The sequence below is a fragment of the Mobula birostris genome, chromosome 18 (genome assembly GCF_030028105.1).
Source record: "Mobula birostris isolate sMobBir1 chromosome 18, sMobBir1.hap1, whole genome shotgun sequence".
Taxonomy (NCBI): Eukaryota; Metazoa; Chordata; class Chondrichthyes; order Myliobatiformes; family Myliobatidae; genus Mobula; species Mobula birostris.
In genome coordinates, this window is record NC_092387.1 from 13,512,335 (window position 1) to 13,530,957 (window position 18,623).

General features: G+C 47.8%; 1 protein-coding gene across 1 annotated transcript in view; it reads right to left on the reverse strand.

Moving 5' to 3' along the window:
- Nucleotides 1-801: 801 nt before the first annotated feature.
- The window catches only part of ca12 (carbonic anhydrase XII), a 57,150-nt gene continuing 39,328 nt past the window's right edge, over nt 802-18,623 (reverse strand). The window contains exons 5-11 of the mRNA XM_072282220.1: nt 18,311-18,406; nt 18,169-18,232; nt 16,478-16,635; nt 12,883-13,006; nt 7,281-7,313; nt 5,036-5,117; nt 802-1,495 (exon numbers count right to left, since the gene is read on the reverse strand). Of these exons, the coding sequence (XP_072138321.1) occupies nt 1,420-1,495; nt 5,036-5,117; nt 7,281-7,313; nt 12,883-13,006; nt 16,478-16,635; nt 18,169-18,232; nt 18,311-18,406 (633 nt within the window). The 3' untranslated portion in view covers nt 802-1,419. The remainder of the gene's footprint in view (nt 1,496-5,035; nt 5,118-7,280; nt 7,314-12,882; nt 13,007-16,477; nt 16,636-18,168; nt 18,233-18,310; nt 18,407-18,623) is intronic.

The window sequence follows — 18,623 nt, forward strand, 5'->3', positions numbered from 1 at the left end:
ACATATTCAAGGAACCCCATCATTAAGGACATGCCCTCTTCTCATTGCTACCATCAGCAAGGAGGTACAGAAGCCTGAAGGCACACACTCAGTTTCTTCCCCTCTGCCATCCAATTTCTGAATGGACATTGAACCCGTGAACACTACCTCCCAACATTTTTTTTTGTTTCTATTTTTACACTACTGAACTATAACAGTGGTCCCCAGCCACTGAGCCGTGGACTGGTACAGGGCCGCAAAGCGTGTGCTACCGGGCCGCGAGGAAACGATAGGAGTCAGCTGCACCTTTTCTCATTCCCTGTCATGCCCACTGTTGAATTTGAACGCACGCGAGGTCATTACCCACGTGAGGACATCAGTCGGTCATTAACCTACAACCACTCGATGAGTAAAAACAAACGTCACTTGAGAGTTTCTTTGGAAGAGATGGTAGGGGACATAAAACGCCTAACGATGATGATAATGCAGAGACAGCTGAGGCCGAGACTACAAAAAAAAAGAAAGCTTCCTTCAACAGAAAATATGACGAGTTGTACATAAAATATGGCTTTATTCCGACCAGCGACTTGCACGCTCCAAGCCCCCTGTGTGTGATATGTGGAGACAAGCTGTCTAATGAGGCAATGAAGCCGTCAAAACTGCTTCGGCACCTTGAGTCCAAGCACCCTTTGCTTCCATTTCCAACATCATATCTCTGTGAAGCGGAGTTTTCTGCAATGAATGCAACGAAAACTAAATTGCGGAATAGACTGGACATAAGGAACCCCCTTGTGACTTATAATTGACTTATCACCATACTCATGCAGGAAAATATGCGCTGTGTGTTTAATATTAAATTCATTAGATAAACCCTTTTAGAAACAAAATTGAGTGTATTAGCCACTGATAAGTGACTTATAGTTGACTTACACCTATATTCCGGTCGTGATTAACCCCCCATCTCCCCGCAAGAATAGTCAGTATTAAACCGGGTCCACGGTGCAAAAAAGGTGGGGGACCCCTGAATGATAATATATATATCTACTGTAATTTGCAGTTTTTTTCTTTTCTATTATCATGTATTGCATTGTACTGCTGCTGAAAGTTAACAAATTTCACGACATATTAAACCTGATTCTGATTGTGGTCTTATCACTTAGTCACTGTGAACAGTTCACACTGGGTCACTGGGATACCATGTACAGGTTCCACCATGTTTCCAGCAGCTGAATCCCGGTCTGTCCTCTTCAATACATGAAAACTTGTCATTAAAGTACAACGTTCGAATCAACTGCAAAGAATTATGTCCAGAATTCCGAAAAGGTCGGTACAGATTACATCACACCAAGCTGATCTGACTTCAGGTTTCTGAGCTCTGAATCTCCAGGTGAATCTGTGTCCGGGTGTTCCGAGTAACCCTTTTCCCAAACTCTTCATAGCTTAGGCCTGTGCAGCTCTGTCTTCCGCAGATGCTGCCTCATAGACCGCCCCTTGGGTTTCAGTCGTTTTACCTGCTCTGGAGAATCCAAAGAAAGACCATAAGACAAAGGAGAATTAGGCCATTGTCGGAGCCAATATTTACTAATGACTGGAGATGGACAGGAGGATCTGAGGAGCCAAGATCAGCTCTTCCCTTCCTCTGTAACACATGGAGAAGCTCTGCTGAAGAGAGAGGGGAGATGAGGAGGGGACTGGGGAGAAGAGAGAAGACTGGGGAGTGAGGGTGAGAATGGGGATGAAAGGGGATATGAGGAGGAGAGGGCAACTAGTGAGTGAGGGGGTGAGAAGAAGGGGTGGAAAGGGGGAGTTAGGGAGAGTGGGGAGTAGAGGGGGACTGGGGAAGGAGAGGGGGACTGGGGGAAAGTGAGTGGGGAGGAGGGGAGGTGATGTGTTGGAGAAGGGAGAGTGGGATGAGATGGGATAGGGAAGAGGGAAGTAGGGAGGAGAGGGGAGAAGGGAGAATTGTGAGTGGCAGCTGGGGAGAGGGAAAAGGAGGAGAGGTGGTTGGGGCAGTGGTCAGGTCCTGGCTGTGAAATTTCATGAACTGGTAACTGATATTGCCTGAGCAGTTCATTGCAGTTTAGTCAAACTCAAAGATGTTCTAGCAATTTTGACTAAACCTCAGTACTAACATTGTCAACCAGAGCTGGACCTGAGCTGAAATTAATACACATTTCTCTGGATCTCAACATGTAAGAAACTGAACATTTGCTCCGAACCTATTGGACTCCAATTGACCCAGTGAATCACTGACTATAGCTAGACACATTTATTTAGATTCTTAAGAAACATCCATCATTAACCCCTCACCTAGGGACCAACGCAGTCTCTTCCTCACCTTGCGAGGGCTACTGTGAGGCAGGGGCTCCCTAGATGTCCTGGGTCCAGAACTGTTGGTGGTAGTGATCAATCATCTCAACCCCAAGGCAGCTTTGCAGAGTCCCTCAGTTTTCCTAATGCTTCATTAATAATCTCTCTTCGGTTCTAGGAACTGGGAATGTTTGCTGATAATTACACATCACATACAATTCCAACTCCTCAGCAGCTGAAGCAGGCCAGACCTACACCAAGTTCAGACACGGGCAGGAGTTAAACTCAGTGATGTTCTTCCAGTCAGGATGGTGTGGAACCAGCTAGTCATGGTGTTCCCCTGCACTTGCCCTTGTTCTTGTTGGTAAAGGTTGTGGCTTTTGAATGTGCTGGAGGGGTAGGGCTGTATCTTGTAAGTGGCAAACACAAAATACTCTGCAGATGCTGGGGTCAAAGCAACACTGATGAAGGGTTCTGGCATGAAACGTTGACTGATCATTTCTATGGATGCTACCCGACCTGCTGAGTTCCTCCAGCGTGTTGTGAGTCTTGTAGATGGCAAGTTGCAGGGGCAGTAAAATTTCTATCAGGATGCCAGTACAGCATCTTTAGGTCCCAAACCACCAGGTTCAGGAACAGTTACTACCCTGTGACCATCAGGTTCCTGAACCAGCATGGATAACTTCACTCACCTCACCACTGAACTGATTCTACGACCTACAGACCCACTTCCGCAGACTCTACTGCTCAAGCTCTCAATATATTTTCATTTGCATAGTTTGGTTGTTTGTCAATAGAACAGTACAGCACAGGAAAAGGCCAAAGGGTCACAACACAAGACTAATTAAGATAATGACCTCTAATTAACTAATCCCTTTTGCTGGCACATGACACATACCCCTCCACTCCCTGCACATTCACGTGCCTATCTCAGAATCTTTCAAACGCCTCTGTTGTGCTTGCCTGCACACCCAAGAGGGGGTCCAACTCTGAGCATCCCACACACCACTGATGCGGTCACTACTGACTGAACGTCAATGTACTGACCACCCACCCATATAAAGACCTCGACACATCAGAGGTTAGAGGTTAGGTATCTGGCAGTGAGCGTAACATCCCAAAGCTTTTTCAAAGTCAGGTGTCCGGGTGGAACACTCGAGTTGCCTAGTTCCAACTACTCTGAGAAAGCCCGACACCATCCAGGACAAAGCAGCCCACTCTATCAATGCCCCATCTACCTCGTCCTCCCTCTCCCGAACATTCACTCTCCCCACTGCTGCGGATACCCCTACACCTCTGCCATCAAGAACAAGGGCGACTGGTGCAGAGGAACACACCAGCAGCAGCAGCTTCCCGTCCACATCCCACACCATCCTGACCGGTCGAGCAGCACAGGTCCTTTACTGACACTGGGTTAAACTGCAGCCCCTCATAGTGAGGGAGCTCACCCCCACCTTCTCGAGGGATGGTGGAGAGCGACAGTACACAGAACAGTAGAGTGTCTGTTGTATCGTGCCTAACTAATTAAGCTATGATACCTATTTAAACTGATCTCTCTGCATGCACATGATACATATCCCTCCACTCCCTACAAGAGTCTATCCAAGAGCCTCTTAAACACGTCTATCACATTTGCCTCTACCATCACCCTTCCATCAGGTCATCGCTCAGCCTCAAGTTTTGTAACACTTTATCCTGCACTCTGCTGTTGTTCTACCTTGTACTGCCCCAATGATCTGTATAGATGGAGCACAAAACAAGTTTCTCACTGTACGACAGTACAGTTGACAATAGTAAGCTGATTTACCATTTTGCCATTTACTGAATTCTCCATATATCACATGCCCTCTAATCCAAACAGCAACCTGGTAAATCGATTCTGCACCCTCTCCAAACCCCCATATCCTTCCTATGATGTGGCGACCAAACTGAGTGCAGTTCTCCAGATGTAGCCTAACTAGAGTTTTATACAGTTGCAAAACAGTTACGAACTGGGCTGACGTTAACAATGTTCTGCCACCAGGGGTCGGTATTGGCCTCAATATTCTCTGGATGTGGCCTGGAACTGCAATGCTTGTGGTGAGGCTGGGCACTGATGGTCAATTCCAACAGCAGCAGATGAACAAACCAGAGGGAGAGTAGCTGACTTGTGTGGGAGGAAAGTTAAGGAGTGAAATGTCCAGCAAACAAGGAAATGGAACTCAGTGTGTACAGCCAAAGCGTAAATGTTAAAGTTTGGGTCATTTTGTTCAACCGCATCTAAGCTCCCACCAACACCACTTCCACCTCAACCCTGAATTGTCAAAGACCGACTTTCAAACTTCATGTCAGCATGTTCAAGTTTACCAGTCCAGTGGCTCAGCCTGCTGTCAGTATATCACAGTGCCAGTGTCGTCTCCCAACCTCCTCCCCCTCCCTCATCACTTCACTCCTTCGCTCCCTCGTCACCTCCTCCCTCGCTCCTCGTCACCCGCTTCGTGCCTGCACTCCTTCACCTTTCATCCCTCGAGGATTTGCTCTCGCTCTGAGCCTACTGGCCTTGTGTTCTCGGGTTCAGTCTCAGGATGTGTTACCACGTAAAAGGCAAAATGTAAAATGTAAAATGTAATTGCCCGAGGTGCAGTGTGTGGGATGGATCAAACCCTTGTCTTTGAGTGGACAGAGGGGTAGGGGAGTTGAGGGATGGCGAGAGGGAGGCTCTGATACAGCCAGACAGATATCAAAAGCCAGGCCATTGAATTCTTACCTTCTCTTCAGAAAGTAGATGGTCAGTAACAAGGCAATCACGACAAAAAGTACACAGCCTAAAGCAACCATGACGGGCACACCTGCAGGGGAAGAGGCAACAAGACTAAAGACATTTGGATAAATGGGAGGGATATGGGACTAGTCTGAAGGACAGAACGGATGAGCTGGGCTGCGGCCTGTATCTGAGTTATATTACTCAGTAACACAGACTGGCAGTGGGAGCGTGTGTGCGGAGTATCAGTCTCCACTTGCTTCAAGCACAGTTGTGAAATTACTTTTACTTGGGGACAGAATTCCTTGCACAGAGTGCACAGAGAGCTCCTCATTCCCCAAGCAAAGGTCAAACTCCACTCTCAGGCACATTCACGGGAGCTCTCAATCCAATCCCTGTCAATGGGGATTGGAAATTAGATGCTGGAAATCTTGAATAAAAACAGAAAATGCAGGAGAAGTGAGTAGGTCAGGCAGTGTCTGTGAAAAGGAAAGCATTCTTTCAAGTCTTATAGGTTCTGATAAAGGATCTCTGAGCAGAAATGTGAACTGTTCCTGTATCCGCAGATGCTGCCTGATCTGCTGAGCCGTTCTCCCAGTACCTCCTATTTCTATTTGTGACCTGCTGGGATTGGTTACTGGGTGCACACACCTGAGAATCATCACCCATTCTGTGGGCACAGTAACCTCCCGACGCAAACAAGCCTCGGCAATAATTCCACCACCAACAGGAAGCTGTGATGGAGCAGCAGGCCCATGGCCTTTCTGCCTCTGTGTTTACATCCAGTCGGACTGTGATTAGACAGATATCTTGTACTGTAAACGGGGAGTCTGGTCTCATCTGTCCACCGCAGTACTGGGCTTCACCACACACACACACACCACAGTATCAATGGACAGAAGACTGGACACAGACGTGAAGGCAGTTCTCTGAACGTCAATCAGGACCTAAGGCAACCAACCCCCTGCCGAAGCACCAGTAAATCACAGTACAGTATGCAGCTGACAGGAACCAAGGCAGCTCCAACAGCACCTCACCGGATACTGCCTTCTTGAACCACTGTGCAAAGGTTCTCCCACAGTGATGTGACTCTTCCCAACAACCAGGGAGGATTGGCTTGGATTATGGTTGTCACATATACTGAGATACACTGAAAAACTTTCATTTCACATGCCATCCAGACAGATGATGAGTACACAGAGGCAGAAAAAAGAAAATCAGAATGCATACTAAAGTGTTGCATTACAGCAAAAATCCAGTAAAGGAAGAGAAATAACGAGCAAGGGCCATGGCGAGGTATGTTCTGACATCAAAAGCTCCAGAATTAAGTACAGTTAGGAAAACTTGGGTGTTCTCATGCAGGATTCCCTAAAGGTTAATTTGCAGGTTGAGTTGGTGGTGAGGAATGTAAGTGCAATTTTAGCATTCATTTCGAGAGGACTAGAATAGAAAAGCAAGGGTGTAATGCTGAGGCTTTATAACACACTGGTGAGGCCTCACTTGGAGTATTGTGAACAGTTTTGGCCCCCTTGTCTAAGGAAGGATGTGCTGACATTGGAGAGGGTTCAAAGGAGGTTCACAAGAATGATTCTGGGATTGAAAGGCTTGTCATATGAGGAGCGTTTGATGGCTCTGGGGCTGTACTTGCTGAAATTTAGAAGAACGAGGGTAACCACATTGAAACCAACAAATGTTGAAAGGCCTCGATAGAGAGGATGTTTCCTGTAGTGGGGGACTCTAAGACCAGAGAACACAGCCTCAGAATTGGGGGGGGGGGGGGGGCGGGGTGTCCTTTTAGAAAGGAAATGAGGAGGAATTCCTTAGCGAGAGTGTGGTGAATCTGTGGAATTCGTTGCCATAGGTGGATATGGAGGCCAAGTCATTGAGTATATTTAAGGCAGAGGTCAATCGATTCTTGATAAATCAGGACATGTAAGGTTACCGAGGGAACACAGGAGAATGGGGTTGAGAGGGAAATGGATCAGCCACGATCAAATGGTAGAGCAGACTCGATGGGCCGAAGGGCCCAATTCTGCTCCAATGCCTCATGGTCTTAACATTACAGTCTCGGAATTGAGATTGAATAGAGCAGGACAATTATAATCAACACAATTAGTAACTCGCAGAGATCCACCCCATTCCAGCGTGATTTTGGAAAGTATATCTGCTCAAAGTAACCTTCTGTACTGAATCATGGAAACATTGTCAGTCTGGACACCACAATACCTCATTTTGAAATTGTGTTCCTTACCTGGAGTCAGGCTGCACCCAGTATACCCAGCCTCTGCAAGGAAAAAGACAGTTACAGCAATTGTTACTATTTCATAGTTTATAACAAGGCTTAATAATTGTTACATTTTCTAACATTCCTCCAGAATGAATATAGGGATTCAGGACAAGGTAAAAAAACACAGAACCTCTAGGGTTGTAATCTCTGTATTACTCCCAGTGCCACCTGCTAGGTGGTGTGAAGGTAGGGTAGCTCGATGTGTGGCTGAGGAACTGGAGCAGGAAGGATTCAGCTTCTCGGATCCGGATCTCATCCGAGCCCTGTAAAGGAATTTAGAGTGGCTAGCACCTGAACTGGAGAGCCCAGGATTGTGGCAGGGAGCTTTGCTAGTTTGCCAGTGCTACTGGCGGTGGGGTGAGGTGTGGTGAGACCCAATGTAGAAGTCTGGCAAATGAGAAAGCTGAGGCAAATGCAAAAGTTAATGGAAACAGGTCCAATCGGCAGGACAGGGATTGAGGAAGGTCTGAAAGGAAAAGCTGCATTAATTTTAATGCAAGAGTGCTGGATCAGCACATGGGACTGTGACTGTTGCTGTTGCACTGTTGAGGGATGGGTTCTAGCAGCTAAATGCATTGAGATGCAGATGTGACAGGTGTGATGGAGGTGGAGGTAGGAGAGGATGGGGGGCACTGATATTAATGAGTAAGAACATCATTGGCAGTACTTAAAATATTCTGGGGGATGTTCCAGTGAGGCTAAATAGGTAGAATTTCAGAATAAAGAGAGGGTGATCATCCTGATGGGACTGTGATACAAGAAGGAAAGAGATACAGTACCTTCAGTACTGTCAGTCCCTCAGTTCCCAAGAGATACTAGAATATAAAAACAAGAATGCAGTGCTGAAGCTTTAAAAGGCACTGGTGAGGCCTCACTGGGAGTGCTGCCAGCAGTTTTGGGCCCCTTATCTAGAAAAGGATGTGCTGACATTGGAGAGGGTTCAAAGGAGGTTTACAAAAATTATGAGGAGTGTTTGATGGCCCTAGCCTGCACTTGCTGGAGCTCAGAAGAATGGGGGGTGGGGGGGGGGGTCTCATTGAAACCTATCGAATGTTAAAAGGCCTCATTAGAGTGGATGCAGAGAGGATTGTGGGGGAGTGAAGGACCAGAGGAGACAGCCTCAGAATTGAAGGATGTCCATTTAGAATGGAGATGAGGAGGGATTTCTTTAGCCAGAGAGTGGTGAATCTGGGTCTGAACTTCTCCTTTCACAGCTCAGAAACCACCCTCAGACAACAGGAGATGTCCTCTGTGACCAAGGATGTGGCAGACCTTAAGACAGAATAGGGAGGTGATATTCTCCCTCCACCCATTCCCAGTCCATCAGGTCTGCTCTGCCATTCGATTGTAGCTGATTTATTTTCCTTCTCGACCCTATTCTTCTGCCTTTTCCCATAACCTTTGACACCCTTACCAATCAAGAACCTATCAACCCCTGCTTTAAATATACCCTCGTGATTTGGGCTCCACAGCTGCTTGTGGCAACAAATTCCACAGGTTCGTCACCCTCTGGAAAAAGAAAATTTTCATCTCTGTTCTAAAGGGACATCCTTCTAATCTGAAGCTGTGCCCTCTGGTCCTAGACTATCCCACTATTGGAAACATCCTCTCCATGTCTACAATACCTTGGCTTTTCTATCTAAGCAGGCTGCACAATTACCATCCCCTCCTCCCCCTCATCTCTGCACTATCCACCTGACGAATCTTCTTCCAGTCCCCAGCTCCATTGATCAGTGTTGGGGATCATGGGGTGGATACCATACCCCCCTCAGACCAATCACTTCCTGCAACATCACCCACTTCTCTATCCAAGCCTTTGGATTGTAAACTCCTCCATATGACCAACTAAGCCTTTAGGCCCTCAGTCCCACCCCCCACCCACTCCCATCAATCCCACTGACTCTGCCACTGTCCAGCTGGACTAACGCCACGCAACCCCCCAGCACGTGAGAGGAAACTGGAGCACCCTGAAGACAGCCATGCTCTCACAGGGAGACTCCACTCAAACAGCACCCGAGGTCAGAGCAAGAGTCACTCAACTTGGATGATCAGGTCATTCCAATATCCCTCTCTCTCTCTGGCTATCCATCCCATAGGACGATGATGGTTCCTTTCAGTCAGTTAGCCCACTCCTCAGAAAGGAACAGCGTGTGCGTGAGTGGATTTTAGATGAGTAGGGGGTTGCACAGGTCCAGACCCACCCTCTCAACATCCCCTTCCGGATCCAGCAGCATGGGGGGGTCCAAGACGGCTGGGCGAAGTTCTGTTGCAGTGAATGGCCAGACCAAGCTTCGATGCAAGGGATGCCCTTTCCTCGCTTCACGGCAAGTGTTTGCTAGATGGCCGTTGACCCTACGAGAGGGCTCATCCGCCCTTTGACAGGTCTTGTTTTTTGTCCGGCAGGGTGTCTAGCCACCCTCCTCACCAGGCAAGCCTGGTGGGGGAGCCGGTTTAGTCGCCGACCACCCGACCATGCGACAGGTAGTATGGTACCAGTAGCACTCAGACGAGTGACCTGACCAGAGTGGAATCACACTGTGTACAGATCAGCTGCTTATTTCAGCTGTCCCACAGTAGGACAGGCACCATCTTTCAAAGCCTATGGCATGATTTAGACTTTTCTGAGGTGTGGACAGACTCTTTCCAGCACCTATTGAAGATCCTACAGAATTCCCAAAATTAAGATCTACAAATGGGACAGTATGGGAAGGTGAACAGATACAGAGGGCAGGATATAGATTTGCAAGCTCAATCGCATTTGGGAGGGGTGAGGCGAAGTTTGGGTGTTCAAGTGGGGGAGCTGATGGGCACTTGGAAGGGTCACAGGAATATGGTCTTGCTCTGAGTGTCAGCATTGCTTCAATAGGCTGAATGGCCTCATTCTATATCTGCTGAGAGATGATTTGTGAAGGTCATACTGTACACTGTAATGGCAAGATCCAGCTTATCTTTACAAGTCAATGCATTAAATTAAAGAAACAGGAAGTTATGTTGGAACTTTATAAAATGCTGGTTAGGCCACATCCGGATATTGTACTCATTCTGGTCACCCTGTTACAGGAAGGATGTGGAAGCATTGGAGAGGGTGCAGGAGAGCTTTACCAGGATACTGTCTGCATCAATCAGCATGTGCTACAGGGACAAGTTGGACAGACTTGGGTTGTTTCCTCTGGAGAGGTGAAGATTAAGGGGAGATCTGACAGTGGTTTATAAGATTATGCAAGGCTTAGATAGAGAAGATAGCTGGTATCTTTTTCCCCAGGGTTGAAATGTCTAATACTAGAGTACATGCATTTGAGGTGAACGGAGCTAAACTTAAGAGCATTAAACCATAAGACAAAGGAGCAGAAGTTGGCCATTCGGCCCATCGAGTCTGCTCCACCATTTTATCATGAGCTGATCCATTCTCCCATTTAGTCTCACTCCCCCTCACCATAATCTTTGATGCCCTGGCTACTCAGATACCTATCAATCTCTGCCTTAAATACACCCAATGACTTGGCCTCCACTGCTGCCCGTGGCAACAAATTCCATAGATTCACCATCCTCTGACTAAAAAAATTTCTTTGCATCTCTGTTCTGAATGGGTGCCCTTCAATCCTTAAGTCATGCCCTCTCATACTAGACTCCCCCATCATGGGAAACAACTTTGCCACATCCACTCTGTTCATGCCTTTCAACATTCGAAATGTTTCTATGAGGTCTCCCCTCATTCTTCTAAACTCCAAGGAATACAGTCCAAGAGCGGACAAATGTTCCTCATATGTTAACCCTCTCATTCCCGGAATCATTCTAGTGAATCTTCTCTGTACCCTCTCCAACGTCAGCACATCCTTTCTTAAATAAGGAGACCAAAACTGCCCACAGTACTCCAAGTGAGGTCTCACTAGCACCTTATAGAGCCTCAACATCACATCCCTGCTCCTATACTCTATTCCTCTAGAAATGAATGCCAACATTGCATTCGACTTCTTCACCACCGACTCAACCTGGAGGTTAAGTGTTTAAATTCAAGTTTTTTTTAAACACAGAGAACTGGAGGCATTCAAGAGGCTCTTAGACACATGAATGTGCAGACAATGGAGAGATACGGACAATCGGCACAAGGGATTAGTTTAGTTAGGTATTTACTTAGTAATTTAATTAGTCTGGCACAACGTTTTGGGCCAAAAAACGTGTTCCTGTACTGTACTATGTTCAGAAACAATGGGTTTGGAGCATATTAATAAGTTTAAGCTGAGAAAATTATGCGGTTGCCCATTGACATGTGAAAAAAGGAAGGCAGCAATTATGGGGAAACTAATGACAATCTCCTCCTCTAATTCCTTGCAGGCAATAACAGTGAATTTACTGTAAGGTTACACTCGAGTCTGTCTCCTGCATTTCCTGATCTACTGCTTTGTGTGGAAGTGTTTCAGTTTGTGGTTGCTGACGTGTGGACAAAACATTCCCAGACCTCAATACTATAGTCATCAGTCAGTCTGGGTGAGATGAAACTGTGAGCAATCTCATTGCTCTAGGGTAAACTTGTTCAACCATTTGCAGAGTTTGACCGTTGGACAAATTTCCCAAGCATTGACCAAAGCCCATGGAAGTAATTTGGTCTTGCAAAGACAGTTCACAATAACATACCCCTTCCAAATTGCAGCTTCCACACCCATAGCCCCTGCTTATTCCCACATCAGATATGGATAAGAACACATCCCACGCCAGTCTGTGGTCAGACTCTAGCTTGAGATTTCATCCTGGGACAGAGGAAATGCTGTACTGCTGGAGGGAGAAATCCCTCTAATCTTTAATTAGAGAAGCACAGGAACTGAAGGTTTCCACAAATCCACCATCACAGCCTGCTCTTGTTTTATTCCCCAATTACTGGTGACCACACCCAACTCTCTAAATTACTGACAAATGCTTCAACTCTCCCAATGATCAGTAACCGCCCCAACAATTCATAGAACATTGAGCAGTGCAGAATGATACAAGCCCTTCGGCCTACAATGGTTCCCTCAGTAATGGCTCTCTCATTGCCTCCCCCTCCTTCCCTACTCTCGCTGTGATGCCACCAGGATGCTTCCTGACTATTGGTGACCCTGGCTTTGGGCATCAGGGAAACTCTGAACAATGCACAACTGGTTCAGGTTTTCCATCACGGAGATCCGGGCTCACGCCAAGCCTTGGCTGCTGTCAGTTTGAAGTTTCTGTGTTCTGTCTGTGACCAGTTGGGCTTCCTCCAGGGGCTCTGATTTCCTCCCACATCCCAGAGAGTGGTAAGCTAATTGGCTGCTGTATCTTACCCCTAATGAGTGAGTGTCGGTGTGTCAGAGTGTGTGTGGTGGGGGAGCTGAGGAGAGTGTTGGGACAATAGGATAAGTGGTCAGCACAGACTCAGTGGGCTGAAGAGCCTGTTTAGTGCTGGGTTACTGTCATTTCTGAAGGAAATTGCTGTCAACCCTTCCCCGTGCGCTACGCAATTGCACCATCACAAACAATGCTCAGGGCAGGAATTAACCATTCTCCCAGCAGCCCACTCAATGGTCAAGGGTGCAGGACATGATCCCACTCTCACCTTGGAATGAAATCAGAACCTTTCTCTCTCCGAGCTCCTGAACATGCCTGTAATTGTTCACCATCTCCATTCGATTGTCCTCGTCCATGTTTGAGAAGTACAAGTCACTCTCCAACTCTAAAAGCTGCAGCAGATGAAACAGTTGTTGATTACAAGAGCATGATGCCAAAGCGTGGCTGGTGGAATCTCTGTCAGTGCCCGTCAGTCAATACCCCCCAGGGGAAATAATTCATGGAGCTTATGCTGGGGTGGAGACTGGGGCCGAACGACTTCTTCAAAGGGAGACTCCTTCACATGCCGCAATAATTCTGTGAACTTGAGCTTTTTTCACAATACATGGAGGCCATTCAGCCCAGTGAGTGCATGCTGGCTACCTTGAGGGACATCTTCCGGTCCCGAGCCCATCTTACACAGCTCATTCTCCCAACCACAGCTGGCCGAGGGAGGCAGGTGGTGACTGGGGCTTGCAGGCAGCTCCGGAACTCTCCCACACCACAGGACGCAAGGGGATGACGCAAGGGGACTGAGCAACGGGCACGAGCTGGAGCACCATTATAATCCACAGCCCTGGCTTTATCAACACAGACAGACAAAAACCTGCCGCCCGTTTGAAATCCAACAGCAACTGACCTTCACCCTCTGGCGTGCAGAATGCAAGAGCGGGGAGGTCATGACGGAACTTGACAAAGCTCTAGCTAAACTCTGCCACAGGTTGCCACACAGCCGTCTGCAATGTGACACATCGACAGGTGAAGCCAAAAATCCACCCACACAGGCCACCGGAGGTTTATCGGCTGATTTTGTAACTGTCGCAGATCCCTAGGGGTGTGTGTGTGTACGTGCACACTGAAGCTAACACTCATGTCCCTACAAGTCTGGGTGATGACTGGGCGCGTGGGAGCCCTGCCACAACGGGCTGGAACACAGCACGGGACCCAGGCTGACGCTGAAAAGGGCAGCAGCAACTCAGAGGGCTTGAGTACAGGCGGAGGGTTAACCTGGCGGCCCACTGGGGGTTGCTGGACATTGAGGGTTGAGGAGCTATCACTGTTCCCTGGGCTATCTCTGTGCCCGCTAACCTCGGATATGAACTCCCGTCAACCTCACAGAGCTGCCACTTCCTCAAGCAATGAGGCCATTTGGCCCATCAGGTCTGCACTGACTCTTTGGAAGACAATTAGTCGGTACCAGACAGTGCTCCCCCTATCTCTCTGTACCTTACACCTCACTACCTAACAGACTCCCAGCCAAGTAGTTGTCCAGTTCTTGGCTGTTACACATCTATTGTCAGAGGAGTACTTGCATAAACAGGTGAACCACCTTCATACAAGCAAGGACAGAAAACAGGGCAAAGTGAGTACACTTATTTATTCAGTAAACTATGGGTCAAAGTATTTGGTGAGTACATTTCTAACCCTTCTGGCTTCAGTCTCGTTGCCGTCTGTTCTGAAATTGTTAGGTGGTTGCGTTCAAGAAAACAGCGAAATGCCGTGCTGCGGCTATCTGTTCCGGCACGTCATGATAGCGTTTTTAAATAGTCAAAAAAGCTCACATTACAATTTAACTCTCATGCTGTTCACACTGACTGTGCGTTATAACAGCTTGCGCAGTACCAAGCAGAAGCAGAAAAAGCATTGTTGTTGTGGTGTTGGCATGACAGCATTTTTAAATCTCTCCGGTTACCCCGTACACACTACAACAGATATTAGGCATTTTCAGATTTATTCACTCTGGAGACTGTTTCTGAAAATCTCCATTTTCAGGGGATGAAAACACCGTTTCAGTTTGGACAGAAGGTCAAAACGAAGAGAAAAAGCTTCGTTTTCAAAATTATCCGGCATAGTGTGGACGTACCCTTAGAGAATGAGTAACCTAGTGTACCCAGGGAGTCACCCTGGCAGGAGGGAGCTGTATGCTATGCTACTGGACATGTTAATGAACGTTATGTTAATGCATATTATTTTAATGCATGGAATCCATATTAATGACTGTGTTAAGTGGTCTTCAGATAATGTTTTATGTTAATGAATTGCTTGTTTTATGTTAATGAGATTAACTCTTTCCCAAGCTTTCTTGGTTGATGCCACATCCAATGGAAAGCCATGTGGAGAAGGATTGAAACCAAGGGTTACCAACCTTTTTTATGCCATGGACCAATGCCATTGAGCAAAGGGTCCGTGGATCAGGCTGAACAACTGTGTGACAGACAGCACAAGTTGTTTTTGGGTTCATTGAGGCCAACATCTACTGCCTGCCTGACTGTGAAGGTAGTGGGGTGAGCTGGCCCTTTGGGAGAAGGTGCTCCTACGGGGCTGCTGGGAGCAAAGGAGTGGGGTGGTGGGACAACCTGGATGTGGAGCTAGTGACAAAGAAAGAACATAACAATCAGCCCGCGAGGAGCTGGGAGATTTGGAGAGATTCCTGCATTTGGCGGGTTTCTGCATCCACTGACACGGAGGGAAGTTCTCCCTCAGCCGGAGAGGGTATGAAGATCCAGACTCGGGTCCAGACGGCTCGGTTACAAGGAGAGGCTGGTCAGGCTGGGACTGCTTTCTGTGGAGAGTGGAAGGCTGAGGGGTGACCTTATCGAGGTTTATAAAACCATAAGGTGACTGGTCACAGCCTTTTCCCCAGGATACAGGAGTCTATAACTGGAGGATGTAGATTTAAGGTGAGAGGGGAAACATTTAAAGGGGACCCGAGAGGCAAGTTTTTTCACACAGACTGTGGTCCCTATAGGGACTGAGCTGCCAGAGGAAATGACAGAGGGAGGTGACAGGGGGTGTTTAGAATGCATTTGAACAGGTACGTAGATCAGAAAGATTTACAGGGATATGGGCCAAATGCAGAAAATTGGATTGACATCTTGGCCAGCGTGGATGAGCTGTGCCCTGCTGTGCAACTCTATGAGCTACCTCCTGTGCAGAGGGGACACTGTAACTCAGTCACCAGTGCTCACTGCGTTCCTTCAGACAAGCAGCCTTATCATTCCAACCAGGATGCACAGTTAAATAAGCTGCTGATGTTAAGATCTTGTCCCCTCAGTAACAATCAGAATCACTCTGCTGCTTTGTGTTTAACTGCAGATAGTCAGTGAGACACTCGAACATCACATTGAACAAAGTGCATCACAGAACTGTCCACTTCCACATTCAATAAGCAGTTCCCTTTCACTCCCTCTCCCTTGCCCTCTCCCTCTCTTTCCCTTTAACCCTCTCCCTCTCTTTCTCTCTTTTGCCCTCTCCCTCCCTTTCTGCCTTCTCCTGCTCCCTCTCTCTTTTGCCCTCTCCTTCTTTCTTTCTCTTTTGCCCTCTCCCTCTTTCTTTCTCTTCCTCCCTCTTGCTCTCTTTCTCTTCCTCCCTCTCGCTCTCTTTCTCTTCCTCCCTCTCGCTCTCTTCCTCCTTCTCCCTCTTTCTCTTTCTCTTCCTCCCTCTCGCTCTCTTTCTCTTCCTCCCTCTCGCTCTCTTCCTCCCTCTCGCTCTCTTTCTCCTCCTCCCTCTCGCTCTCTGACCCTGGAGGGGCGTCAGGGGTCCACACTCCAGTGGAGGAGATGTAGCCGGCTCGAACCAAATGATAACAGAGTGAATCTGGTTACCTGGTCGCTGGAGATCTGCACCGGTTCCCTGAGGACGGTCCACTGCACACTGGGGTAGCACGGAGGGGTGGTCAGCGATCCGTTGTAGCGGAAATATTCATCCAGTCGACTTGGGAGAAGGTCGCTGATATCAAAACCAGAGATCCGGACCTCTTCACCTGGCAACACAGGGACAACCAAGGATAAGGTTAAAATCTGCAGAGGTCGATGTACGCACAGCAAGAGTCCACAAGCTGCAGGTGCTCAGATAATCGGGTGCAGGACCAGTAGATGAAGAATAAACATCAGCCGGGATACTGAGGGGATTGACTCTGCCCTTCACTGACATCAGGCCTTCGTTCAACCGTGGGAGACACATGGTCTCAGACTGGCACCTGTCCCAACAGGGGGCATCGGGGACAGGCAGCACTGAATGGTCAGTGGAGGTCACTGCTGGGAGAGAAGGGAGGGAGAGAGAAAGAGTTTGAGACAGGGAGAGAGAGAGGGAAAGAGAGTGTGTGGTAGAGAGAGAGAGAGAGGGAGCAAGAAAGAGGAAGAGGGAAGGGATGAGGAAGAAAGGGAGAGGAAGGGAGAATGAGAGGGCATAGTGGAAGGAGAGGGAATGAGGGAGAGAAAGAAAGAAAGGGACGTGTGGAGGCAGAAACATTTAGATGGAGGATGAAGACCCAGAAAGTTGGCTGAAGAGAGGGAGAGGCTTGAGCAGGAGGATGAGTTTGAAGAGAGTGAGGGATGAACGGTGAGTCAGCTGAGAGCTGGGGGACGACAGGCAGTGGAGGCCAATTCTCTGGATGCTTACAAGAAAGAGTTAGATCGAGCTCTTAAAGATAGCAGAGTCAAGGGATATGGGGAGAAGGCAGGAACGGGGTACTGGTTGTGGATGATCAGCCATGATCACAGTGAATGGCGGTGCTGGCTCAAAGGGCCAAATGGCCTACTCCTGCACCTATTGTCTATTGTCTAATGCACACAACCATACAGGAAGTGGAAACGCCCGATAAATCAACAACCTCTGAAGATGGGGCAGGACAAGATGATATCGCCGGGATCCTTGGTGATAGAGTGAAGACCCAATGAGTGGAAGTGCTGAGGTTGTAAGGCATGGCCAGAGAGAGGGAATGGGACCAGTGGCTATAGACTGAAGACAATCTCCTTGGACATCCCAAAGTTTTATTGACAGATATCCAGGCTGATGCAGGAGGGGTAGGAGTGTCTGGCGTAGGGAGGATTGTTCTGCCATGCTGTGGTAACGCTGGGTACAAGAGGAGAGGAGGAACTTGCCAATTTTTAAAGGTTTTGTCTTTGCTAATTATCAGTGGTGTCACCAGGCTTTTCTTTCTAAAGGCCAGGGCAACCAGCCCAGCTTTAAGAGTATTTAACATGTTACCATCCATTTCCGTTTCCCAGTTGTTTACAAATCCTTGTCCAGCTCAGATAAACCCAACGCCTCGCTGACATCATCCCCACCTTCTTTGACAGGCCACTGTCTGCACTGGACCACCAGCAGAACCACAGTACCCCATCCCAGGAGCTCACTCCCAAACCCCTCCTCCTCTCCGTCCCCCACCCACCCTCTTCGCCCCAACCCCATCACATTGCCTTTGCTCAAGATCCAGATGGAAACCACTCCGATCGCTGGAAAACAAGCACTGGATGGGTTTGGGAAGATCCCCTTTGAACCCGGCTCGCCTTACCTTTGTACTGAATTTCTTTCAGGTGCTGAAATATCTGGTTGTAAGCAGCATTGAACGACCCAACCTAAGGCAGGGAAGAGGCGTTAGTTGTGGGGTCTGATGTCTGAATGGAAACGGGATGGAACGGGAACAGAATAAATACCTTGATCAGAATTCCCAGGACAGCCAGCCCATCCTCTTTGTCTTGTGCTATGGAGATATTCTCATATTTCTCAGAGTTATAGTGAACAATGTGCAACTGAAAGGACAAGATAAACGTGAAGATGTAAACACTGGGTTAATAATTCGCAATATGGGAATACATAGCTGGCTGAAGAGTGGATTTTATTAATGCATTGAATATTCAAAAAATATAATTTTATATCGGTCTTCCAAAGTATAATGATCAGATTTCAATTGAGCATTGAACAACCAGCTAGACACACCATACCTTGTACAGTGGATGTATCATTCCC